This window comes from Neomonachus schauinslandi, chromosome 10 (genome assembly GCF_002201575.2).
Source record: "Neomonachus schauinslandi chromosome 10, ASM220157v2, whole genome shotgun sequence".
Classification (NCBI taxonomy): Eukaryota; Metazoa; Chordata; class Mammalia; order Carnivora; family Phocidae; genus Neomonachus; species Neomonachus schauinslandi.
Window position 1 is genome coordinate 92280174 of NC_058412.1, and position 27663 is coordinate 92307836.

Below are 27663 nucleotides of genomic sequence, written 5' to 3' on the forward strand. Positions count from 1 at the left end.
TATTGTCCAGGAAGAATGTAAGAATACTAATTAACAATAGATTTTGAGAGGTCAGAAACTTATAGATCAAAAATTAGTGGATACTCAGGTTAGAACTATGTAATTAATAAGTTTGAGCTAATGGAAACATACAGAACTCTATACCTAAAAAGAGTTGAATATACATTCTTTTCAAGCACACATGAGCATTTATATAAACTGGCCTTTATTATGATCAATCAACAAAGGCCAAAGAGCAGATGCTGTTCAGAGCATATTCTCTGCCAAAAATGTGATAAAACTGGATATCTAAAATAAAAAGATAATCCTTCTTTCTCCCCATGTTTAAGAACTTAAAAAAAAAATCACTTCTAAATAATGCCTAAGAAGAAAGTTTAATACTTATTTACAAACATTTAGATAATTAAAATTTTTAAAACTGAATGACATTGATAGTGTTACTTGTCAAAACCAGTGGGGTGCAAGTCAAGCAGTACTTAAGAGGGAAATTTAAAGCCTTGGAAAAAGAACCACATAATAAAATTTAAAAAAAAGAAAGAAATGAATAATAAAGATAATAATAGAAATGAATGAGACTTTTTAAAAAGCAATAGATGGGATCAAATCTGATTTAAAGAAATTAATAAAATAGACAAATCTCATGCAGGGTTGATAAAAAAAATAGGGCAGGGCTCCTGGGTGGCTCAGTTGGTTAAGCGACTGCCTTCGGCTCAGGTCATGATCCTGGAGTCCCAGGATCAAGTCCCACATCAGGCTCCCTGCTCAGCAGGGAGTCTGCTTCTCCCTCTGACCCTCCTCCCTCTCATGCTCTCTGTCTCTCATTCTCTCTCTCGCAAATAAATAAAATCTTAAAAAAAATAGGGCAGACATAAAATTATGAATGAGAAAAGAAGCGTAATTATTGACACAGTAGAAATTCTAAAATATAAAATTGACCCACACATTTGAAAACTTAGAAAATGGATCTATTTCTAGCATAGTATACATTTGCAAAATGACTCAAGATGAATGAAAACATAAATATACACATGAGCATTTAAGAGCTGGAATAAGTAATCAAACAAAAATTGATGGACTCTTCATTGGTAGACCTGTCTTGTGAAAAACATTTAAAGGTTCTTCAGGCTGTAACCTCATAAGTGCTTCTCAGTATTCCCCAAGCCTGTCTTCGCTACAGGTTACTCACTTCTGACTCAGGCCAGCAGATAGGGTGGGATGGCTGGCAAAGGCTAAGGAATCAAGTTCAAGATGGCCAATGGAGTATTTTTTGTTGTTGTTGTTGTTGTTTTAATCTCCTGCATGGATACCAAGTAACAATGACTGTGATTACTGCCTGTTTTGCTAATGATCAGGTATCAAAACTACTGCCCTCTTGGAAACCTGATTCTGGACTTGGCAAATTTTAACCAAAGTAGGGAAAAGGTAAGTCTTAGATTTTCCAGACCAAAAGAGATTAGCTAAAAGAAGAGGCATGGGCAAAACTGGAGAATGAGGTGCCAAGTAGAACATGAAAAAGATACACTGATGGCCCCACCTACTGGCAATGGGTTATTTTTCCAGAAGTGTAATGTACAACCTTACTTTGGGAACAAAGGCCAGAATCTGTGGGGGTGGCAAGAAAAAGCTCAGGGGGCGACCTGCACTGAGGGTTAGAGGTCATGTCCAGGAAAAACAAGTGACAGTAGTGAAGGAAAAAAGCAACCGAGATATCTGAAGGCATCATCACATCTGAAGCAATGCTGAATTTATGTTTCCAGCTCCTCTTAAAGTGAATTTAGCATAAATTCTAAAGGAACAGTTATAACCTATGACTCCTGACAATGTGATTTCCAGTAGCAAACCTTTCTCAGATACAAGAATTTCCTTCCTATGTTTAACTTTGACGATGGGCTAAATTAATATCATTGGATGAGATTCAATCTATGTGATCATATTTTTATGACCTTGAGAAACCAAGGCTTCATTTGACTTAATGTATAAGGCAGCATTACATTTTGCTTTCAGTCATACTCCAGGGGGGAGAAAAAACAAAGCAACTTTGCAAGTACTTTGTTCAAGTGTAAAGAAAGTCATAGCACTTCAGCAGCTTATTTGAGACTGGAAGGCACAAAAATCAATGTGGACAGAGCAAAAGGTCAAATTGCCACAGCTTAGTTTCTTTTCTTTTTCTAATTAAAGAATCTAATTTGCTTTCTGAACTTCTTTATTCAACCTTATGAAATATTATCTTTGATGACACTCCAGTTATTTAGGCAGGAGAGGGTTACTGGGAAACAGTCCAGTGTACCAGTTAGGACTGCAGACTGTGGACCTAGGCAGCCGAGTTCAAAGTGCACTGAGACACTTTGTGACTTTGAACATAACCTCTCGGTGTCTGTTTCCTCCTCTGTAAAATGGTGATAATATGAATAAATGCATTACAAAGCTGTTTTAACAGTGCCTGGCACAGAGTTGGTGCTATTAAAGGATACCATCATCATTATGATTGTGATTTGGGTGGTAGAGCACAGAAATTAAGAGCATGAATTCTGGCATCTATCAGTATGGATTCTAGCTGTACCCTCTGACTAGCTTTGTGACCTGGGAAGGTTACTTGATCTTTCTAAACACCACATGAAACACTCCACTTGGCACCTACAGCACAACTTCTCGATTCTCCTTTTCTTCCCTGCAGCCTGTCTCAGATTCCTTTGTTGGTTCCCCTTACCTTCCTGAGCTTGACTATGGGGCAAGCTTGGGCTGTTTTCCTATTTATAATCACTCCCTAATGGTTTCAGGGTAAATGATTTAAAAATGCATTTTAAATGGATTTCACTGATGACTCAGTGAAGTTGCAAAATACAAAAATCAAATACAAAAATCAGTTTTGTTTTTATATAACACACAACTCAAAAAGGAAATTAAATAAACAATCCCATTGACAATAGAATCAAAAAAGATAAAATACTTAGAAATAAACTTAACCAAAGTGGCAAAAGACCCATGCACTGAAAACTACAAAACATTGTTGAAAGAAATGAAAGAAAACACAAATAAATGGAAAGACATCTCATGCGCATGGATTGGAAGACAATATTGTTAAAATGTTTGCACTACCCCAAAATGACCTATAGATTCCATACGATCCCTATCAAAATCCTAAGGGCATTTTTTACAGCAATAGAAAAAACAATCCTAATTCATACGGAACTACAAAGGACTCTGAACAGCCAAAATATACTGAGTTAGAACAAAACTGGAGGACTCATACTTCCTGATTTCAAAGCATATTACAAAGCTACAGTAATCAAAACTATGGTACTGGCAGAAACACAGACATATAGCCAAATGGAATAGAACAAAGGGCCCAGGAACAAATCCACACATATGAAGTCAACTGATCTTTGGTCAAGACTATACAATGGGGAAAAGATAGTCTGTTCAACAAATGGTGATGGGAAAACTGGACATCCACAAGCAAGGATGAAATTGGACCCTTATCTTATATCACACACAAAAGTCAACTGAAAATGTATTGAAAATGTAAACATAAGACCTGAAACTGTAAAACTCCTAGAAGAAAACATAGGGAAACAGCTTCCTGACATTGGTCTTAGCAATTACTTCTTGGGTATGACACCAAAAGTACAGGCAATAAAAGCAAAAACAGACTAGCAGGAATGTATCGAACTAAAAAGTTTCTACATGGCAAAGGAAACAGCCAACTGAGTGAAAAAGTATCCTATGGAATGGGAGAAAATATTTGCAAAACATATATATGATAAGGGGTTAATACCTAAAATATATAAGGAACTCCTACAACTCATTTGCAAAAACCAAATAACCTAATTTAAAAATGGGCGAAAGACAACAGACACATGAAAAAGTGCTCAGCATCGCTCGGCATCAGGGAAATCCAAATCAAAACCTCAATGAGATACCACCTCACACCAGTCAGAATGGCTAAAATTAACCAGTCAGGAAACGACAGATGTTGGCGGGGATGTGGAAAAAGGGGAACCCTCCTACGCTGTTGGTGGGAATGCAAGCTGGTGCAACCACTCTGGAAAACAGTATGGAGGTTCCTCAAAAAGTTGAAAATAGAGCCACCATATGATCAGCAATTGCACTACTGGGTATTTACCCCAAAGATACAAATGTAGGGATCCGAAGGGGTACGTGCACCCCGATGTTTATAGCAGCAATGTCCACAATAGCCAAACTGTGGAAAGAGCCAAGATGTCCATCGACAGATGAATGGATAAAGAAGAGGAATATTATGCAGCCATCAAAAGGAATGAGATCTTGCCATTTGCAACGGCATGGATGGAACTGGAAGGTATTATGCTGAGCGAAATAAGTCAAACAGAGAAGGACATGTATCATATGACCTCACTGATATGAGGAATTCTTAATCACAGGAAACAAACTGAGGGTTGCTGGAGTAGGGGGTGGGGTGGGAGGGATGGGGTGACTGGGTGATAGACACTGGGGAGGGTATGTGCTATGGTAAGCGCTGTGAATGGTGCAAGACTGTTGAATCTCAGATCTGTACCTCTGAAACAAATAATGCAATATATGTTAAGAAAAAAAAAAAGAAGATAGCAGGAGAGGAAGAGTGAAGGGGGGGAATCAGAGGGGGAGACGAACCATGAGAGACAATGGACTCTGAAAAACAAACTGAGGGTTCTAGAGGGGAGGGGGGGTGGGAGGATGGGTTAGCCTGGTGATGGGTATTAAAGAGGGCACGTTCTGTGTGGAGCACTGGGTGTTATGCACAAACAATGAATCATGGAACAGTACATCTAAAACTAATGATGTAATGTATGGTGATTAACATAATAAAAAAAATGGGCAAAAGATTTGAATAGATATTTCTCAAAAGAAAACATACAAATGATAAGTTCAATATCACTTATCATCAGGGAATTGCAAATCAAGACCACAAGGAGATATCACTTCAATGCCTGTTAGAATGGCCATTATTTCAGAGGGGAGGGGGAAAACAAACAGAAAATAACAAATGTTGGTGAGGACATAGAGAACTAGATCCTTATGCACTTTTGATAGGAGCGTAAAATGTTGCAGCCACTATGGAAAACAGTATTTATCCAAAAGAATTGAAATCAGGATCTCAGAGAGAGATCATCACTACCATGTTCACTGCAGCATTATTCACAATAGCCAAGAGGTGGAAAAAAACTAAATGTCATAGGCAGGTGAGTGGATAAAGAAAATCTAGTATATATACAGAATGGAATAGTATTCAGCCATTAAAAGAAAGAAATCCTGTCAGATGCTATAGGATCTGAACATGGATGAACCTTGAGGAATTTATGCTACGTGAAATAAGCCAATCACAGAAGGACAAATACTGCATGATTCCACTTATATAAGATCTAAAGTAGTCAAATTCAAAAGGAGAAAGTAGAATGGTGGCTTCCTGGAGCTAGGGGAGAGGTCAATGGGGCTTGTTCAATGAGCATAAAGTTTCAGTTATTCAAGATGGAAAAGTTCCAGAGATATGCTATATATAATATTGTGCTTACAGTCAACAACACTATAGAGTACACTAAAAATATGATAACTTTTCAACAAATGGTGCTAAAACATTCATATGCAAATAAAATAAAATAAAATAAAATGAATCCAGAAACATATCTTATATCCTTCACAAAAATTAGCTCAAAATGGATCACAATCCTAAATGTAAAACAAAAACTATAAAACTTCTGAAAGATAACATAGAAGAAAACCTAGATGACCTTGGGTTATAGCTTTAACTTTTTTAGATACAACACTAAAGGCATGATTCATGAAAGAAATAATTGGTAAGCTAGACTTCATTATAATTAGAAACTTATACTCTATGAAAGGTAATATCAAGAGAATGAGAAGACAAGCACAGACTTGGGGAAAATATTTACAAAAGACACATCTGATAAAGGACTTAAATCTAAAATATACAAAGAGCTCTTAAAAGTGGACAATAAGAAAATGAACAACTCAATTAAAAATGGGCAAAAGATCTGAACAGACACCTCGCCAAAGAAGATATACAAATGATAAGTAAATGTATGAAAAGATGCTCAATATCACTAGGGAATTGCAGAGTAAAACAACATGATATATCATTACGTATCTATTGAAATAGCTAAAATCCAAGAAACTGACAACAACAAATGCTAATCAGGCTCTTAAGCAACAAGAATTCTTATTCATTGCTGGTGGGAATGCAAAAAGCCACTATACAAGACAGTTTGGCAGTTTTTTACAAAGCTAAACATAGTCTTACCATATAGTCCAACAACTGTACTCCTTGGTATTTACCCAGAGTTGAAAACTATATTCACATAAAAATCTGTACATGGATGTCTGTATCAGTTTTATTCATACTTGCCAAAACATGGAAGCCACAATGATGTCCTTCAGTAGGTGAGTGGATGAAAAACTATGGTATATCCAGGTAATGAATATTATTTACCACTTAAAAGAAATGAGCTATCAAACCACAACAAAGACATAGAGGAACCTTAAATGCATATTGCTTAGTAAAATAAGCCAATCTGAAAAGGCTACAAACTGTATGATTCCAAGGATATGACATTCTAGAAAAGATAAGACTATGGAGACTACAAAAGATCAGTGGTTATTAACCAGGGGGCATGGGTAGGAGTATGAATAGGGGGAATGGGGAGAATTTTTAGTGCAGTGAAAATCCTCTTTCTGATGTTATAATGATGGATACATGTCATCATACATTATCCAAACACAGAGAATGTGCAATACCAAGAGAGAACTGTAATGTAAACTATGGATTTGGGGTGATCATGATGTGTCAGTGAAGGTCTATCAATTGTAACAAACATACCACTCTGGTGCAGGATGTTGATAATGAGGAAAACTATGTATATGTGTTGGCAGAAGGTATATAAAAAATCTTTGCACCTACCTCTCACTTTTGTTGTGAACCTAAAGCTATTCTATAAAAATAAAGTCTTAAGAAATGTTAGGGTAAGTCTCATGTTATGTATGTGTATATGTGTTTTTTCAACACACACACACACATATATATATCTCCAGAATTTGACTACTTCTCACGGCTGTTACCCTGGTCAAGGCACTCCCATCTCTCCCTGGATCACTGTAATGTTCTCCAAATGTCTCCCTATTCCCACCCTTCCCCAATAGTTCACTTTCCATTAAAAAGCCAGTGTGATTCTTCATCTCCCTTAAAGCACAATCCAAAGTTCTTCCTACAGCCCACAAGACCCTTCATTATCTGGCCTGTTAATACTTCTCTCACTCCATTTCCTACCTTCCCCCCTCACCTCTTCTGGTCTAGCTGCACTGGCTTTTGTTCCTTTCCTAGAAACATCAAGTATGTTCCTACTTGAGGTCCTTTTTACTAGCCATTCCCATTGCCTGGTATGTTCTTCCTTAAGATATTCCCCACCCATCTCCCAGATACGAAAGGGGAGAAAGGAAATATAAATTGATAAATATACCAGGGTGAAAATTAAGGTGACAAATAATAAAGCAGGTTAAGGGATAGAGAAGGTATGGGTACAATTTAATGTGGCTTACTCATTCACTTATTTTAAGTCTCTACTCAAATGTCATTTTACCAGAAAGACTCTCCCTGATTAAATTGCATCTATGCCTCCTTTATACATTTAACCTGCTTATTCTTTGTTATAATACTTTTTACATAGATTGTCAGTTTATGGTATCTTCCTCCCCTCCACATGCATGATCACAAGTCCCATAAAAGCAAAATAGTACCTGGCACAGAGCAGGCACTCAGTAAATATTTAAGGTAATATGATCAAAGTCCTCTACTAGTTATCTACAGACTCATAACAAACTACCCCAAAACTGAGTAGCTTTAAACAGCCACCATTTTATTATATGTGATGATTTTGTGGATCAAGAAATCAGGTGGGGCTTAGCTGGGTGATTCTTCTACTTCATGTGTTAATTGAGAGAGGTTGGTGATATTTTTGCTGGTAGATGCACTTGTCAGGAGGGTCCCAGAAGGCTTCACTACATGTCTGGCACCTTGGTGGAGATATCTGGAAGGACTGGCCCAGCAGGGACCACAGTATAGAGTACCTACACATAATTTCTTCAGCACAGCAGCCTTAGAATAGTCATACTTCTTACATAATGGTTCAGGGTTTCAAGAACAAGTGGTCTAGCAAACAGGGCAGAAACTGCATGGCCTTTTATAGTTTAATTTTCAAAGTCAGAGAGCATCAATTCCACCATGCTCTATTTAGTTAAGTAGTTCATAAGCCCACACAGATTCAAGGGAAGTGGACAGAGACCCCATCTTTTGACAAGAGGAGTATTGAAGAATTTGTGGCCATATTTTAAACTGCCACAACCCCATACTGCACAATACAGAGATTTGGGCCTAAGAGGCGTTCAAAATATTTTGGTTGAATCAAAATGGAATTACAGAACATGGTTTTCAATTGGGGTACTATAATTAGAAGGAAGAACAATTTGATTCTTTCATACAGGGACTTAGAAAGAATAATTAATTTAAAATGGTCTACCTAATTTCAAAATCAAAAACATAAACATCCAATTCAAAACAGAATACCAGTGATGGACTCACAAGTAGACTGTACATAGCTGAGGAAAGAATCGATCAGCTAGAAGATATGTTAGTACAAACCTCCCAAAATGAAATGCAAAAAGAAAGAATAAAAAAAAAAAGGAACAGAATATCCAAGCACTGTGAGATAATTAAAAAGGGTGTAACAAACATACAAATAATGGGAATATCAGAAGAAGAAGAAAGAAAGGAGCAGGAGAAATATTTGAAGTAATAATGGCCAAGAATGTTCCAAAGTAAATGACAGACACCAAACTACAGACCCAGGAAGCTCAGAGAACATGAAGCAGAATAAATATCCAAAAAACTACACCTAGGAATATCACAAAATCCTTAATGTGTATGCACCTAATAACAGAGCACTAAAATACATAGGCAAATTGACAGAACTGCAAGGAGAAACAGGTAAATTGATCAGTACAGTTGAATACTTCAACACACCTCTGTCAGTAACTGGCATATCCAGTAGGTAAACAAGCAGCAAGAATATAGCTGAAGTGAAGAGCACCATCAGTCAACTGGATCTAATTGACATTTATAGGCTACGCCATCTTAACAACAGCAAAATACACACTCTTCTCAAGCTCACATGGAACATTTGCCAAGGCAAACCATATTCTGGGCCATAAAACACACCCCAAAGAAGTTAAAAGAACAGAATTCATAGAAAGTATGCCCTCAGACCACAATGGAATTGAACTAAAGATCAGTAACAGAAACATAGTTAGGATAACTCAAAATATTTGGACATTAAAGTACACATTTCTGAAGAACACCTGGGTCAAGGAAGATGTTTCAAGAGAAATTAAATAATATTTTGACCAAGTGAAAATGAAAGCACAAATTATCAAAACTTGTGGGATGCACCAAAAGCAGGGCTTACAGGGAAATTTATAGCACTGAACACATATATTAGAAAAGAAGAAAGGTCTAAAATCAGTAATCTAAGCTTCCACCTTAGGAAACTAGAAAAAAAAGAAGAGAAACTTTTCCAAAGTAAGCAGAAGAAAAGAAATAATAAAATTTACAGAAGAAATCAATGAAATTGAAAACAGGAAAACAACGGAGGAAATCAACAAAACGAAAAACTGTTTCTTTGAAAAAAGAAAAGCCAACAAAATGTATACACATCTAGCCAGGTGTCTCTTCCTCTTCTTGTAAGGGCTCCAGCCTTACTGGATTAAAGCCTCCTTTTTATGACCTCATTTAACCTAGATGACCTCTTCACAGGCCATATCTCCAAATATAGTCATACTTGCAGCACTGAAGCTTCAACATATGAATTTTTCAATAAAGATTTTATTTATTTATTTGACAGAGAGAGCACAAGCAGGGGGAGCAGCAGGCAGAGGGAGAGGAAGAAGCAGGCTCCCAGTTGAGCAGGCAGCCCAGTGCAGGGCTCAATCCCAGGAACCTAGGACCATGACTGGAGCTGAAGGCAGACGCTTAACTTACTGAGCCACCCAGGCCCCCCTCAACACATGAATTTTGGGAGACACAAACATTCAACCCATAATACAAGGCTAACCAAGGGGGAAAAAAATATACAAATGTCTGAATGAATGGCAGACAATCATTACTGATCCCATGTGCACTAAAGAGATAATGAAGGAACAGTATAAATAATTCTATACTCACAAATTTGATAACTCAGATGAAATGAACCAATTCCTGGAAGGACACAATCTACCAAATCTTACATAAAGAGAAACAGACAATCTGGATAGAACTATAGATGTTAAATAAATTAATAATTGATAATTTTTCAAAACAGAAAGTACCAGGTCCAGATTGGTTCACTGGCAAATTCTACCAAACATTTAAAGAAGGAATTATACCAATTCTCTACAATATTCTTCAGAGGATAGAAGCCAAAAGAACACTTCCTAACTCATTATGTAAGGCTAGCATTATCCTTACACCAAAACTAGATAAAGACATTATAAGAAAGGAAACTATAAATCAGTATCTCTCATGAACATAGATGTAAAAATTCTCAAAAAAAATATTGGCAAACTGGGGCACCTGGGTGGCTCAGTCGGTTAAGCGTCTGCTTTCGGCTCAGGTCATGATCCCAGGGTCCTGGGATTGAGCCCTGCATCAGGCTCACTGCTCTGTGGGGAGTCCTGCTCTGCAGGGAGTCCTCCTTCTCCCTCTCTCTCTGCCTCCCACTCCCCCTGCTTGTGCTCTCTCTCTCTGTCAAATAAATAAATAAAATCTTAAAAAAATTATTGGCAAACTGAGTCCAAGAATGTGTTAAAAAATTACACACCATGACCAATTGGATTTTATCCCAGGTAAAGAAGGCTGATTCAATTATCTGAAAATCAATGAATGTAACCCATCACATCCCAAGGTAAAGAAGAAAAATCATATGATTGTACATTAGGTGCAGAAAAAGCATATAACAAAAGTCAACACCCATTCATGATAAAAACTCTCAGCAAACCAAGAATAAAGGGGAATTTCTTCAACCTGATAAAGAACAGATATTCTTCAACAGATAAAGAACAAAAAACCTATAGCTAACATTACATTTAATGTCAAAGAACTAGATGCAACAAGGCAAGAATATCTCCTCTCACTACTCCTACTCAACATTGTACTAGAAATCCTAGCAAATGCAGTAAGGAAGAAAATAAAAGGCATATAGATTGGGAAGAAAGAAATAAAACTGTTATTCACAGATGACATGCTTATCTATGTTGAAAATCCTAAAGAATCAACAACAAAAACTCCTGGAGCTAATAATAATTATAGCAATGGGTTGCAGGATATAAGATTAATATACAAAAGTCAACTACTTTCTCAGCAAAGGAAACAAAACTAAAAGGCAGCCTACGGAATGAGAGAAGATATTTGCAAATGTCTTATCAGATAAAGGGCTGGTACCAAAATCTATAAAGAACTTACCAACTCAACACCCAAAAAACAAAAAATCCAGTCAAGAAATGGGCAGAAGACATGAACAGACATTTCTCCAAAGAAGACATACAAATGGCCAACAGACACATGAAAAAATGCTCAACATCACTCAGTATCAAGGAACTACAAATCCAAACCACAGTGAGATACCACCTCACACTGGCTAGAATGGCTAAAATTAACAACTCAGGAAACAACAGATGTTGGTGAGGATGTGGAGAACCCTCTTACACTGTTGGTGGGAATGCAAACTGGTGCAGCCACTCTGGAAAACAGTATGGAGGTTCCTCAAAAAGTTAAAAATAGAGCTACCCTACTACCCAGCAATTGCACCACTAGGTATTCATCCAAAGGATACATAGTGATTCAAAGGGGCACCTGCACCCCAATGTTTATAGCAGCAATGTCCACAATAGGCAAACTATGGAAAGAGCCCAGATGTCCACTGACAGATGAATGGATAAAGAAGATGTGGTATACACACACACGCGCACACACACACACACACACACACACTGAACTATATTACTCAGCCATCAAAAAGAATAAAATCTTGCCATTTGCAACGATGTGGATGCAACTAGAGGTTATTATGTTAACTGAGGTAAGTCAGTCAGAGAAAGACAAATACCATATGATTTCACTCATCTGTGAAACTTAAGAAACAAAATAGATGAATATAGGGGAAGGGAATGAAAAATAAAATAATATTAAAACAGAGGGAGAGACTTTAAACTATAGGAACAAGTGGAGGGTTGCTGGAGGAGAGGTGGGTGGGGAGATGGGGTAACTGGGTGATGGACATTAAGAAGGACACTTAAAGTAATGAGCACTGGGTGTTGTATGCAATTGATGAATCACTGACTTCTACCTCTGAAACTAATGATACAGTATATGTTAATTAAATTGAATGTAAAAATTTTTTTAAAAGTCAACTGCTTTCTGATATAGCAGCAATGAACAACTGGTTTTTGAAATTTAAAACACAATATATTTACATTAGCACCAAAAAAAGAGAAAAGTACTTAAGAATAAATCTAACAGTATATATGTAGAAGACCTACAGGAAGAAAACTACAAAACTGATGAAAGAAATCAAAGATCTAAATAAATGAAGAGATATTCCATGTTCAGGCATAGGAAGTCTCAACATTGTAAGATACCAGTTTTTCCCAACTTAAATTCCCAACTCTGCATCTTTTATCTATCTATCTATCTATCTATCTATCTATCTATCTATCTATCAATCATCTAGTTTTAAAGTAGGCTCCATGCCCAATGTGGGGCTTGAACTCATGACCCTGAGATCAAAAACTATAGGCTATACTGACTGATCCAGCCAGGTGCCCCTTCAAATCCCAACTCTGGATTCAGTACAACATCAAACTCTCAGAAAGTTATTTTTCTGGATACTGACAAACTGATTCTAAAGTTTATATGGAAAGCAGAAGACCCAGAGGACTAATACTAGATGACTTCAATATTTATTATAAAGCTACTATAATGAAGACAGTACAGTACTGGTAAACAGATCAATGGGATAAAACAGAAAGCCCAGAAATAGACCCACACAAATACACTATTCAACTCTTTAATGGAAAAAGGATAGTCTTTTGAACAGATGGTACTGGAACAAATAAGACAACCACAAGCAAAAAGACAAAATGAATCTGGAAACCGACCCTTTGCCTTTTATAAAAATTAACCCCAAATGGATCACAGATCTAAATGTAAACTGCAAAACTATAATATTTCTAGAAGATAACATAGGACAAAATCTAGGTGACCTTATATTTGGTGATGAGTTTCTAGATACAGTACCATAAGTATAATGAAAGAACAAAATTGGTAAGTTGGTCTTTATTAAAATAAAAAGCTTCTGGTGTCTCGAGATGGTGGCAGGGGCTGCGAGAACTGATGGGACAGCAATCACTGCTGGGATCCACTGCCTTGGGAGAGGCTAAATAAAAAAGAAAGAAAACAAAAAACAATGACAAAAAACTTCTGCACTGAAAAAGACACTGTCAAGAGAATGGAAAGACAAGCCATACACTGGGAGAAAATATTTACAAAACACATGATCCCCCTGATAAAGTACTTGTATCTAAAATATACAAAGAATTCTTTAAGCTCAACAATAAAAAAACAAACAATCCAATTAAAAACTGGGCAAAAGAACTGAACAGGTACCTTGCCAAAGAAGATATACAAATAGTAAGTAAGTATATGAAAAGATGCTCAACATCATATGCTAGTAGGAAATTGTAAATTAAAACAATATACCATTGTGTACCTATTAGAATAGTTAAAATTTAAAAAAAATTGACAATACCAAAGGGTGACAAAGATATGGAACAGGAACTCTCATTCATTGCTGGTAATGCAAAATGGTACAGCCACTTTGCAAGACAGTTTAGCAGTTTTTTACAAAGATAAACACAGTCTTATCACACGATCTAGCAATTACACTCCTTGGTATTTACCCAAATGAGTTAAAAACATGTCTACACAGGGCGCCTGGGTGGCTCAGTTGGTTAAGCGACTGCCTTCGGCTCAGGTCATGATCCTGGAGTCCCTGGATCGAGTCCCGCATCGGGCTCCCTGCTCAGCAGGGAGTCTGCTTCTCCCTCTGACCCTCCTCCCTCTCATGCTCTCTGTATCTCATTCTCTCTGTCTCAAATAAATAAATAAAATCTTTAAAAAAAAAAAAATGTCTACACAAAAACCTGCACATAAATGTCTACCAGCAGATTTATTCATAACTGACAAAATGTGTAAGTCAAAAAGATGTCCTTCAGTAGATGAATGGATAAATAAACTGTGGTATATCCAGGTAACAAAAATATTATTCGCACTAAAAAGAATGAGTTACTAAACCATAAAAAGACAAGAAGGAATTTAAAATGCATATTGCTTAGTGAAAGAAGTCAATTTGAGAAGGCTACATACTGAACTATTCCAAGAATATGACATTCTGGAAAAGGCAAAACTATAAAGAAAATAGATCAGCGGTGACCAGGGGTTTGGGTAAGGAGGGGGGAAAGAGAGATGAGCAGACAGAGCATAAGGGATTTTCAGGCAGTGAAAGTATTCTGTATGATACTGTAAAGGTCCATATATGACATTATACACTGTAAACAAAGCAAAACCAAGATATCCTCAGTATATTGCTTCATTCACTAGAGAAGAAACCAGAGAAATATTGTTTGCATGAGAAACTGCCTGTTAAGTAATGCAGATGTGTGCACCCACTTTTCTAGGTCCCTACCAGTCTTCCATGTTCCATCCCTGCTTACCCGCCTGTGGCCATGAGTTAAAAATGCACTTGCTCAGATGGTGAGGGTACAGGGCAAGAGAAAGCAAAGGTCAGTGGCTGGGCCCAATCCAGATGGTTGCTGGGCCACTCACTTTGCCACCCCGGAACCATGTGTTGCCACAATGGACCCTGAACACATCTGATTCGGCCTGCCTTGGGTCAATATGGGTAGTGACTTCTACCCATACAATCCTTGCAAAGATACAATCCTTGATTCCAATTCTTCAATTGGATCGTATTAATTTTCCATTGCTGCATAACAAATTACCACAACTTCTGCACCCACCACAAACTTATCTCAGTTCTTGTTGGTCAGAGGCCTGGGTCTAGGTTAGTGGAGTCTTTTTTTTTAAAAAGAGATTTATTTATTTGAGAGAGAGAGTGTGGGCGCGTAAGCAGGGGGAGGGGCAGAGAGAGATTGAGAATCTCAAGCAGATTCCCCCCTGAGCGCAGAGTCCAACACAGGGCTGGATCTCACAACCCTGAGATCGAAACCTGAGCCGAAACCAAGAGTTAGATGCTCAACCAAATGAACCACCCAGCGCCCCTTGGCAACTGGTCTTATGCTCAGTCTCACCATGCAGAAATCAAGGTGCTGGCCAGGTCCGCAATCTTGTCTAACTCTGGATCTCCTCCAAGCTCACTGGCTGTCGGCAAATGAATTTCCTGCGAACTATTTCCTGCCATGTGGCCTTCTCGGCAAATGGCAGTTTGCTTTTTCAAGGCAAATAGGAGAGTGTATCAGCTGCTTTGAATCTCTTACTTCATAAAGACCTAGGCCCTTTTAAAGGCTGATCTGCTTAGGTCAGGCCCACTCTGGATAATTCCTTTTTGATTAGCTCAAAAGCAACTGATTTGGGACTTTATCATATTTGCAAAATCCTTCATGTCTGTCATATAACATAGACTAATCATGGGAGGGAAATCCATCAGATGCACAGTCCCACCCACACTCAAGGCAAAGGGATTATACAGAATGCATGCCAGGAGGCAGGACTCTTGGGAGCCACCTCAGAATTCTGCCTACCTTGTGGATGATTAGTTTTCTGATGAAACTAATCATGTCAGATTAATTCTCCTAAGTGAAGTTTCTCACCATATGACCCTTCAGCATTGTGCAAAAGGTAGAAAATGAACTCTAAATTCATTAACCTGATATTCTAGGCCTGTTCCCGGTCATACCTCAGGCACCATCTTAAACCTTTACTTCAAGGAGTCCTGTTCAGTGAGCCGCAGTCACACCCTTTGCTCTGTCCTCCCTTGCCCTCTGTGTGCTCTGTATCTATGTGCCTTCCCGCACTCTTCTTCGGGACCTAACTCACCTCTTTCCACCTCCTTCTGAATCGCAGCCTCGACAGCCTTCAAGATGCTGCATCTACACCTGTGCAAAACCTTTCCTGCCCTTTGGACTCACGCTGAGCTTATCTTCATTTGAATTTGTCCTCAAGTACTGTGGTGGCTTGCAAAAAGTGACCATAAGCTTCCCTTCCCTGTGTACCCCCCCCACCCCCGCTTTGTAATGTGACTCTGACACTTATCCTATCAAGAGATGGACCTCTTCACTTTTCCATCTGTTGACGCTGGACTGGACAGGTCTTTAGCCACAGGACACTAGCGAATGCGACTCAGGCAAGACACTAAAAGCATCTGGGACCCTGGGGCTTGCTGTCTTGCTCTCTTGGGAACTCCACTACCATCACCAGGTGACAGGGTGAACTACTCTCCTGGATGAAGAGGAGCACATGGTCAAATTATCCCTGTGGCCCCAACTGACACTGGGCCAACCACCTGATACATGAAAAGTAATAAATGTCTGGTGTTCTAAGTCAAACTATTTGAAAAGCAAAATTCTAGGTCCTCCTTTTTGACAATTTTTTTTCCTCAGCTTCATTTTAGTATGCTTTCTTGTGAGAAGGGTTAATTATAACTTGTGATGAAGGAATTGTGCATGAAGCACAGCCTGGTTTTCAAAGTCTGGAAGTATCCATGGGATTGGGTCATGAAGCTTCTCAAAAACACTTGGCTTTTAGGTATAAGCAACCCAAGAGTCCATCAACAGATGAATGGATATACAAAATGTGGTATATCCATACACTGGAATATTATTTAGCTCATAAAACAGAATGAAGTTCTGATATTTGCAACAACATGTATGAACTTTAAAGATCTTATGCTAACTGAAATAATCCAGACATAAAAGGTCAAATATTGTGTAATTACCATTAAATAGACAAATTCATAGACAAAAAGTAGATCAGAGGTTACCAGAGACTGGGAGGAGGAAAGAATGGAGAGTTACTGCTTACTGATTATGGAGTTTATATTTGGGGTGAGGAACAACTTTTGGAAATAGACAGTGGTGACAGCTGCACAGTATGGTGAATGTCACTAAATTATATGCTTAAGATGGTACTTTTCAAATGTTTTTTATATTATAGCACAATTTTTACAAATCAGTAACATAATATACCCCAAACCCTTGAATTGTACACTTCAAATGGGTGGGTTGTATGGTATGTGAATTATATTTCAAAAAAGCCATTCAGTTTTTTTCTAAACAAAACAAACAAAAATCAAACAACACAAAATAATCCTTGGCTTCATTTTTCCTCTCAGATGGAAGCTATTCAGCATACTCCACGCCTCTTTTCACCTTTATTGCCAGGAAGCTAAAGACAAGTTTTATGTCTGAACACAGCAATTCAGCTGGCACAAAGACGTGCTAAAACATAGTAACTATCATCATCAGAGGTTCCAGTCTTCTGTTTGTATCTTCCTATGTGTCTGCCTTTGTCCCACCTCCTCATCTTTGTTAACTAAAATTCATTCAAATGACTTTTCTCCAAGCCCCCAAAAGACCCTAAAGTAAACTGAGATAATGAACCTTGGAGGTCACAGTGTCAGCTCTGTAAATATGATTATAGCCCCAGATTAATAATTAAGCCTCAGAGCAAAGAAGAGTAGCTCATGCTAAAGAATAAATAAGAGAAAGTAGGGCCTCAAAAGCAGTGGGAATGTCAGCAGGTTAACCAGCATTATTTAAAACCACTTACAACCTATTCGTGGGGAGTACTTTCACCACAAAAAAATCAATAGGCTCAAATCTGACAGCACAGACATCAACCAATATTGACTGACCTTTCATTCTGGGCATTCTTTTAAGGCAAATATTAAAAAATTCTCCAAATGCCCGTATTTCCCAATAAATTTTGGAAAACCATATCTCAAAATTCCAAGGAGCTTGGCTTTAAAGTCATAGGAAAAAGACATTCATATAGGAGAAAAGGAGATAGAATGCTCTTAATTCCACACATATACTCAATGTTTTTCATCTCAGAAAAAGACTAAATCCTGAGTAAGTACACTAGCCCCCTGGTTAGCCTACCAAAGTACTAACTTGGCCAATAAATTGCTATAAAAAGAAGCCTGTGAACACAAAACCCAAAATAGATGATTTTATCTCTAGTAATAAAGTTTCCGATGATGTAGTATGCAATATCTGTACCTCTTTGATGGGAGACAAGTATTATGACTAGAAAAATCCATTTGGCTTGCCTCCACAATAAACCAGGACAGGAAACTTGTCAGTTCTTCCATCCACTGTGCAAGTACTTTGTACTTGGGGGTGCTCTTAATAAACATTTTTTGAATGCCAGCTTGGAGTCAATCAGACTATAATTAAACTTTTCACATAAGTAGATTATGAATGGTAAAAAGCACTATATTGAAAAGGACAAAGTACTCTAAAAGAGAATATATACCCTGATACACAAGAATGCCCACTTAGCTTTTCACTGTTGCTGAGATGGTTGAAAACAAACAGTGAGGGGCGCCTGGGTGGCTCAGTGGTTAAGCCTCTGCCTTCGGCTCAGGTCATGATCCCAGGGTCCTGGGATCGAGCCCCACATCAGGCTCCCGGCTCGGCGGGAAGCCTGCTTCTCCCTCTCCCACTCACCCTGCTTGTGTTCCCTCTCTCACTGTGTCTCTCTCTGTCAAATAAATAAAAAATCTTAAAACAAACAAACAAAAAAAACAAACAGTGACACCATTGCGGTATAAAAGAAAATTCTGGAGGTAGTGTGGAGGTTGGGGAGGCAGGCTGTATAGAAGGTCTGCCCCAATGGCTCAAATGTCACTCCTATGTCCTTGGCCTTGGTTTCCTCATTTTTAAAAGATGAGATCTATCTTAGGTTGTTTACTTAGGTTCCTTCTACCCCTACAAGAGATGTGATGCTATTTTTTATTGCAGAATTGCTTTTCTAACAGTTTCTACGCTCTCTATATAAGTCAGTAGTAAAAAATCATAAATGAGCTTTTATGAGTTGGATATTATATTTTTAAAGATTTATTTATTTATTTATTTGAGAGAGAGAGAGAGTGCATGCGTGAGTGGGGGGGAGGGGCAGAGAGAAAGAATTTTTCAAGCAGACTCCCCACTAAGCACACAGCCCAATGCTAAGCCAGCTCTATCATACGACCCATAAGATCATGACCTGAGCCGAAACCAAAAGTCAGACTCTCAACCGACTGAGCCACCCAGGTGCCCCTATGACGTGGATATTGTAAGTGCTCAGAATGTATAACACTGATGTTGTTCCTATTTAACATTAAAGATTCCAGTGTCCTCATATTTACATTCAGAAAAGGAAAGCTGACTTAGAAATACTCTTAGCAGAACTTACAAACTCATATTTAACCATAAGCCAACTTACAAATTCATATTTAACCATAAGACACCCTGGCAAGGAATAGAAGGATTAAGCAAATTAATTAGATACAAAGTTCTTAGCCTCTAAAGCTGAACTCCTAGTAAGTTTAACTATTTGTCACTTTCTGTGTTACCAGAACTTCAAAATGATTTGTTTTCTTTCTTTTTTTTTTAAAGATTTTATTTATTTATTTGAGACAGAGAGAATGAGAGAGAGAGAGCACATGAGATGGGGGGAGGGTCAGAGGGAGAAGCAGGCTCCCCGCCGAGCAGGGAGCCCGATGCGGGACTCGATCCAGGGACTCCAGGATCATGACCTGAACCGAAAGCAGTCACTTAACCAACTGAGCCACCCAGGCGCCCTCAAAATGATTTATTTTCTAAAAGGCTGGAAGGCAGGGTGTGGGGGGGGAATGACTTCTGAATTAACTAGGGATTGTTTGGATATAATTATAAACTGCCAATGCACCATGATTCAATGATATTCAGACTTTTAAAGCTATTTCATTAAAAAAAAGAAAAGAAAATTAGACCTATCTAAAAGACTGTTTATGAGACTTAAGGAACTTACACATTCATGGCTGAGGGTTCAATAATACATTCCCAGTGGAAGGGTCTCTAAAAATGTCTATAATTAAAAACAGAACAGTAAAAAAAAAAAAAAATTGAATGGCTTACTCTCTTGTTGGTGAGTTAGTGGAGGATTCCTTTTTTGAATCAGGAGAGTTTAGGGTTTGCAAAATACAATTATGTTTTTCAGTGGATAGGGCACCTCTTTCTTGCTCAGAGTGGATTAATTTTAAGGCCTCTATTCCATCTTCTCCCTCCATCTTGTCACTCGGATTTGGCTGTGGTTCTGGACTCTTGAAAATGAGATCATCTTCACTGACAGAGACTGTGAGGTCACTGCTACTGCTGCTCAAACTTTCCTCCGCCTGCTCTTCCTGCATTTTTCTGAAGGGTTTCTGTGACTCCGGGTCCCTGGGAGGAAGATGATCTGTAAGGGGATATGAATAGATTACCAATCACTAACTTCAGGGAGAAACGAGGTAAACACGTTCTGCCTCACAGGCGGAATTACTCAGATAAAAACATGTAGAAACAATCCACAACGAATTACAGTATGTGAAAAATCATTAAAAATATCACAGTGGGTTTTAAAATCAGCAAATTAGCTTGCAAAAATATTTCCATGTCTATATTCAAGAATTCATTAGAAGAGAATTTGTTGGCCAAGTCCCTGGTTTGCTTTTTTGACAGAGATAAAATTAAAGAGTGTATGTTGTTCTTATGTAAGACTGCTACCACCCCCAAAACTGAACACCAACAAAAATCAGCAAACAATCTCAGCCTCTCGCCCCACCTGAGAAACCTTCCCAAGCAGAATCCTTCTCTTGAGAACACTTATTTTCAGATGCATGGTATTCTGAGACTGATACCCGAGAGACTGGCGGTCTGGCTCTTTCTTCCTTGACTTCAATATGTTCCTGTGTCAGTATTTCTCCCTCTGATCCCTCTGATCTGCTGGAACTGTCACACTTTAAATCAGTGGTTCTGTTCTCCGGACTTAATCTTTTCCGTAACAGGGAATGGAGTTCAGCAGACTTTTTGCTTTCAGATAAACTACTCTCGCCATGATGTGTGTTGCTTCCTATCTGCAAGCAATGAGTTTGTTCCTCCTCAGACAATGCGCTGGCTATGACTGGCATTTCCTCACCAATCTGAAGAGATGTCTTTCCATCTATTTTGTCAGACTTATTTAAGCGCTGTGTGTCACTATTAGTTTGTACTACATAGCTGTCCGTCACATTACCGCTCTGGGCTGTCTGTCGGTGTGAATGTGGGTCAGGAATTGAAAAGTTCTTTGTGGGCTGGGGAGATTTCTGCTCTGTACTGAAACCTCCAGTGCTTGAGACAGCTGACATGTGGCGGCCCATAAAGATTGTTGCTGGTTGATACAATCCACTTGACATGGCTGTCCCCGAGTTAATTCCTGCCTGCCTTGCAACCTGCAACACCAAAAGAGATGTGAGTTAAACATCCTGTGGATAAACAATTAGGTTGTTTAGGTCATTCTCAGAAATATAATGAGGAAAAGGAAGCATGACTACTGAAATCAACACCGACCTCGTTTCATAAAACTCACAGCTTTCACAAAATAAGTCAGAAAAACAGTACAGTCCATACTAGTTAATTTTAATGACAATATTGGTTCACAAAACAAATATTGTCCAGCAACTATGGAATCTGTATTTTTCAAAAACAGATGCACACATTGCACAACTATGTGAAAGTACTTAATGCCACTGAATTGTACACTTGAACATGGCTAAAATAGTAAATTTTATGTTATGTATATTTTACAATTTAAAAAAAAAGCTGAGAGTTCTAACCACTTTTCACAAAGAAGCTTGGATTTAATAGAGCTAGGGAGATACTAGACAAAAAAAGAAGAGAGAGAGAGGGAGGGAGAGTGAAATATATACAAAGGACTATAGGAGGTTTCAAAACTCTATTTCTAGTATTATGTGTAATATTAAAAAAAAACTTCAAATAATCACATTCGAGATTACATTAAAATATACTCCATTTGTGCAAAATAATCCTAATTGCCAGTCAAACTGCAAATAACAACAGCAGTTTTTCCTGAACATCTTCAAGTAATTTTAAACACATGTAAAGCAATTTAAATTTATTGTCATGTTATATGCAACTGATGAATTACTGAACTCTACATCTGAAACTGATACACTATATGTTAACTGATTGAATTTAAATAAAATAAGTAAAATAAAATAAAAGGAAATAAGAATAAATTTACTGTCATGTCTATGGGGGAGAATGAGCATTGTCTCTTCCTTAAAAAGAGAGGGGGCTGGAAAAAAAAGGGGGGGTGTTGGGTGGAGCAACAGAAGCAATTGGTTCAGTGGCTTGGTCAAGGGCACACAATGGGAAGTAGAACTGGAAGTAACAATAATGAAGCCTTGAGGAAGTTAAGCGCTTTTCTTCTAAAGGAACCAAAGCACCTCTACAAACCTAATAGCCTTTACTTCACAGCCCTATAGAGTAGACGGGGAGATGTATTCACACCTCTCTTCTGTGGATGGGAAAATCTGAGGCTCAAATTGTTAAGAGAGATAATGTTACACACACCAACTGAAACAGAATCCAGGTCTTGCTTCTCTTCAAATATACTGTCCCTCCCTGAAACCATAAAACTTCTAGAAAACACAGGCAGAAATCTCTTTGCCATGAGCCTTAGCAACAGTTTTCTAGATATGTCTGCCTCCTCAGGCAAGGTAAACAAAAGCAAAAGTAAACTATTGGGACTATACCAAAATAAGCTTTTGCACAGTGAAAGAAATCATCAATAAAACACAAAGGCAACCTACTGAATGGGTGAAGATGATTTACAAATGATATATCTGATAAGGGGTTAATATCCAAAATATATAAAGAACTTCTACAACTCAACACCAAGAAGCCAAATAATCTGATTAAAAATGAGCAGAGGAGGGGCACATGGGTGGCTCAGTCATTGAGTGTCGGCCTTTAGCTCGGGTCATGATCCCAGGGTCCTGGGATCGAGTCCCGTATTGGGCTCCCTACTCAGTGGGGAGTCTGCTTCTCCCTCTCCCACTCCCCCTGCTTGTGTTCCCTCTCTTGCTGTGTCTCTCTGTCAAATAAATATCTTTAAAAAAAATTTTTAAAAAATGGGCAGAGGACCTGAACAGACATTTTTCCAAAGAAGACATGCAGATGGCCAACAGACACATCAAAAGATACTCAACATCACTAAGAATCAGGGAAAATGCAAATCAAAACCACAGTGGGCTATCACCTCATACCTGTCAGAATGGCTAGAATCAAAAAGACAAGAAATAACAAGTGTTGGCGAGGATGTGGAGAAAAAGGAACACTTGTGCACTGTTGGTGGGAATGTAAATTGGTGTAGCCACTGTGGAAAATAGTAATGTTAGTTCCTCAAAAAGTTAAAAATAGAAATTAGGAAGAGAAAAGCAATAGTGACAATCAACAAAACCAAAAGTTGATTCTTTGAAAAGATCAACAGACTGACATACCTCTAGCTAGACTAAGAAAAAAAAAAGAATTTAAGTTATCAAAATCAGAAATCTAAGTGAGTACTTTGTTACCAACCTTACAGATATAAAAATAGAAATAAAAATATAAAAATATTATAAGGGAATACTATGAATAACTGTATGCCAACAAATGAGTCAACCTAAGTGAATTGGACAAATTCTTAGAAAGACACACATTACTAAAATTGACTCAAGAAGAAAGACAAAATCTGAATAGACTTGTAGCAAGAAATTGAATTAGTAGTCAAAAAATTTACCACAAAGAAAAGTCCAGGACCAGAAGGCTTCACTGGTTAATTCTACCAGAGGTTTAAAGAGTTAATACCAGTCCTTCACAAACTCTTCCAAAAACAGGCAAGGAAGAAATACTCCTCAACTCATTCTATGAGGCCAGTCCCTAACACCAAAACCAGACAATGATGTCTCAAATAAGGAAAACTACAAACCAATATTTCTTATGAATATAGATGTTAAAATTCTCATCTAAATAACAGTGAACTGAATTCAGCAACACATAAAAGGAATTATACACCATGACTACGTAGGATTTATGCCAGGAATACAAAGTTGGTTCAACATATGAAAATCAAGTAATGTAATACACTATATTAATAAAGGGGAAAAAAACCCAAAAGATTATCTCCATAGACACAGAAAAAGCATTTGACAAAATCCAACACATATTCCTGATAAAAAGCACCATACAAACTAGGAAGAAAAGGGAACTCCCTCAACCTGATAAAGTGCATCTATGGAAAACACACAGCTAACATCATAGTCAATGGTGAAAGACTGAAAGCTTTCTCCCTAAGATCAGGATTAACACAAGAATGTCTGCTTTCACCATCTCTATTTAACAACACATGCAGATTCTAGGCAGGATAGTATGGCAAGAAGAAGAAATGGAAGGCATCTGTATTTCAAAGGAAGAAGTAAAACTATCTCTATTGGCAGATGACATGATTTCATATACAGAAAAACCTAAGGAATCATAAGAAACAATTAGAGGTAATAAACAAGTTCAGCAAGGTTGCAGGATACAAGATCAATATACAAATAGAAATAATGTATTTCTATATATTAGCAATAAACAATTTGAAACTGAAATCAGAAAACAATTCTATATATAATAGCATAAAAACAGAATAAATTTAAAAAGAAGTGCAAGACTTGTACACTGAAAATTATAAAACACTGATGAAAGAAATTAAAGAAGGCCTAAATAAATGGAAAGACATTCTGTGTTCAAGAAACATAAGACTTAATGTTGTTAAGATGACCAAATCTTACTCCCAAATTGATCTACATATTCAATGTAATCTCTATCAAAATCCCAACTGGCATTCTTACAGAAATTGGCCAGCTGACACTAAAATTCATATGGAAATACAAGGAACCCAGAATAACCAAAACAATTTTCCAAAAAAAGAGCAAACTTGAAGACCTAATATTTCCCACTTTCAAAACTTACTACAAAACTAGGGTAATTGTAGACTCTACTGGCGTAAGGATATACATAAAGATCAATGGAACAGAATTCAGAGTCCGGAAATATCCACATATCTACAGTCTACTGACTTTCTTAAAGACATTTTTAAAGAGTAGTCTTAAAAGTTCAAGGCTAGAAGGGGCTGGAATTGATTATTTCCCTTCCTCCACACAGAAGGCTAGATAGAGCCTTCAGAGGTTAGTATTTCTCTTCCCTCAGGTCAGTTAGGCTCTGGCCAGTTTCTCCTAAGGGCAGATCTTAAGAACAGAATGCTCTCATGTATTTAAAAATGGTTACTTTTCCGCTGCCCATGCCTGAATTACAGGGGGATTTTTTTCTCTGATATTCACTGTGCAGACCTGTTAAAGCTCCCTGGAATTAAAACACAAAAGTGGGGGAAGGAAGACTATGACTAGGTTTCCCTGGAGTCTTCATCTCTCTGACCTGTCTATGCTGAGCCTCTGGCAATTTGTCAATTACAGTTCATTTCTCTATCCTGGCACTGGTTATTGTAGTGGTTTCAGCAGGGCTCTAATAAGCTGTCATTTTCTGTATTCCCTGTTGGTCTCTCCAAATTTAGAGGTGGCGGATTGCTCTGTAACCTCACTTCTCTGAGAGATCTAAGAAGAGTTGCTAAATTCTTTATTTGTTCAGCTTTTTACTTGTTACGGTGTGGTGACTTCCAAACTTCATATATGTTGGACCGGAAACCAGACTACATCATAATTTCAGCAGCTGAATATTATCCTATTCTATAAATGTACCATAATTTATTTAACCAGTCTTGTTTTGATGGACCTTGGTTTGTTTCCCACCATCTACCATTCCAAACCATGCTACAATGATGATCACTGAGCGTGTATGCCTCTAGGCACACATGCGAGTACATTAACAAGACAGCTTTCTAGAATTGAAATTGCTAGGTCAAGACTGACTTATAGGATATTGCCATTTCACCACCCAAAGAGGCCATCATGCCATAAGAATTTTCCATTGTACCATATGGTTTAACCAGCAAAATTATAGTAATCAACATCCTGATTCATTTATAATATTCATTATAAATATTTGTGACTTCTATTCCTTTTGTAATTGAGAAGCTGATAAAAGAACAAAGACAAATTTTAAAACAGGTGAAAATCACCTATTACCATTGTCCTAATCTAACAACTACTTTCATTTTTCCTGTGCTCAAAAAAAAAGGTTTTTTTTAAGTTTTTTTTATTATGTTATGTTAATCACCATACACTATATCATTAGTTTTTGATGTAGTTTCATGATTCATTGTTTGCGTATAACACCCAGTGCTCCATTCAGTACGTGCCCTCTTTAATACCCATCACCAGGCTAACCCATCCCCTCAGCCCCCTCCCCTCTAGAACTCTCAGTTTGTTTCTCAGAGTCCACAGTCTCTCATGGTTCGTCTCCCCCTCCGATTCCCCGCCCCCTTCATTTTTTCCTTCCTGCTATCTTTTAAATACATGGCTTCAAATAATGGGCTACTGTGGAGAACTTCAGCTGGTCATATGCTGAGGTCGCTTAGTGAAAACTTGAGGCAAATCAATGATCAGACTTGTGAGTTGGGGAGGCCTTTGATTTTTCACTTTCAAGACCCATTTAGGGAGTGTTATGAACCAATACTAGAGCGATTACTAACCCAGCACAGGGAGTACACACCTCCCTCTTCACTGGTCTGCTAAAGGCCAAAATGTAAAGCAAAGAAGTGGGCGTGTCTTAGAGATGAGAAAGCCACCTAGGGAGGGCCAAAGGAAGTGCCCCTGACTACTCCTTTCAACCAGTAATTCTCTAAGTCCTCTGACCTAACTAGGAGGCCAAAGACCCCAAGTCCATTCCCACTTAACAAAGAACCCCAAGAGCCAAGAAATGGAGAGAAACAACAATATCTAAATAGTAACCCACACAGTCAACAAAAGTAGCATGTAATCATGATTTAACTTATAGTAAATGCTTCTAGAACCACAGTAAGTGAAAAACAGCAACAACAACAACAATTTAAGATAGCACTGTTAACAAAGGCTACTTCCTAAAAGCAGGAGAAATTATAAATCTCTACAACAGCAAATGGTTATAAAATGCCAACTCTTTCCACAGTTTGGCTATTGCAGACATTGCTGCTATGAACATTGGGGTGCATATGGCCCTTCTTTTCACTACATCTGTGTCTTTGGGGTAAATACCCAGGAGTGCAATTACTGGCTCAGAGGGTAGCTCTATTTTTAAATTTTTGAGGAACCTCCACACTGTTTTCCAAAGTGGCTGTACCAATTTGCATTCCCACCAACAGTGTAAGAGGGTTCCCCTTTCTCCACAACATCTCCAACATTTGTTGTTTCTTTCCCTGTCCATTTTGGCCATTCTAACTGGTGTGAGGTGGTATCTCAGTGTGGTTTTGATTTGGATTTCCCTGATGGCTAATGATGATGAACATTTTTTCATCTGTCTGTTAGCCATTTGTATGTCTTCTTCAGAGAAGTGTCTGTTCATCTCTTCTGCCCA

The 27663-nt window shown here is 38.0% G+C and overlaps 1 protein-coding gene across 1 annotated transcript in view; it reads right to left on the minus strand.

The window, feature by feature from the left end:
* The window catches only part of KIZ (kizuna centrosomal protein), a 126201-nt gene that overhangs the window by 63654 nt on the left and 34884 nt on the right, over positions 1-27663 (minus strand). The window contains exons 5-6 of the mRNA XM_044918578.1: positions 20918-21563; positions 20233-20551 (exon numbers count right to left, since the gene is read on the minus strand). Of these exons, the coding sequence (XP_044774513.1) occupies positions 20233-20551; positions 20918-21563 (965 nt within the window). The remainder of the gene's footprint in view (positions 1-20232; positions 20552-20917; positions 21564-27663) is intronic.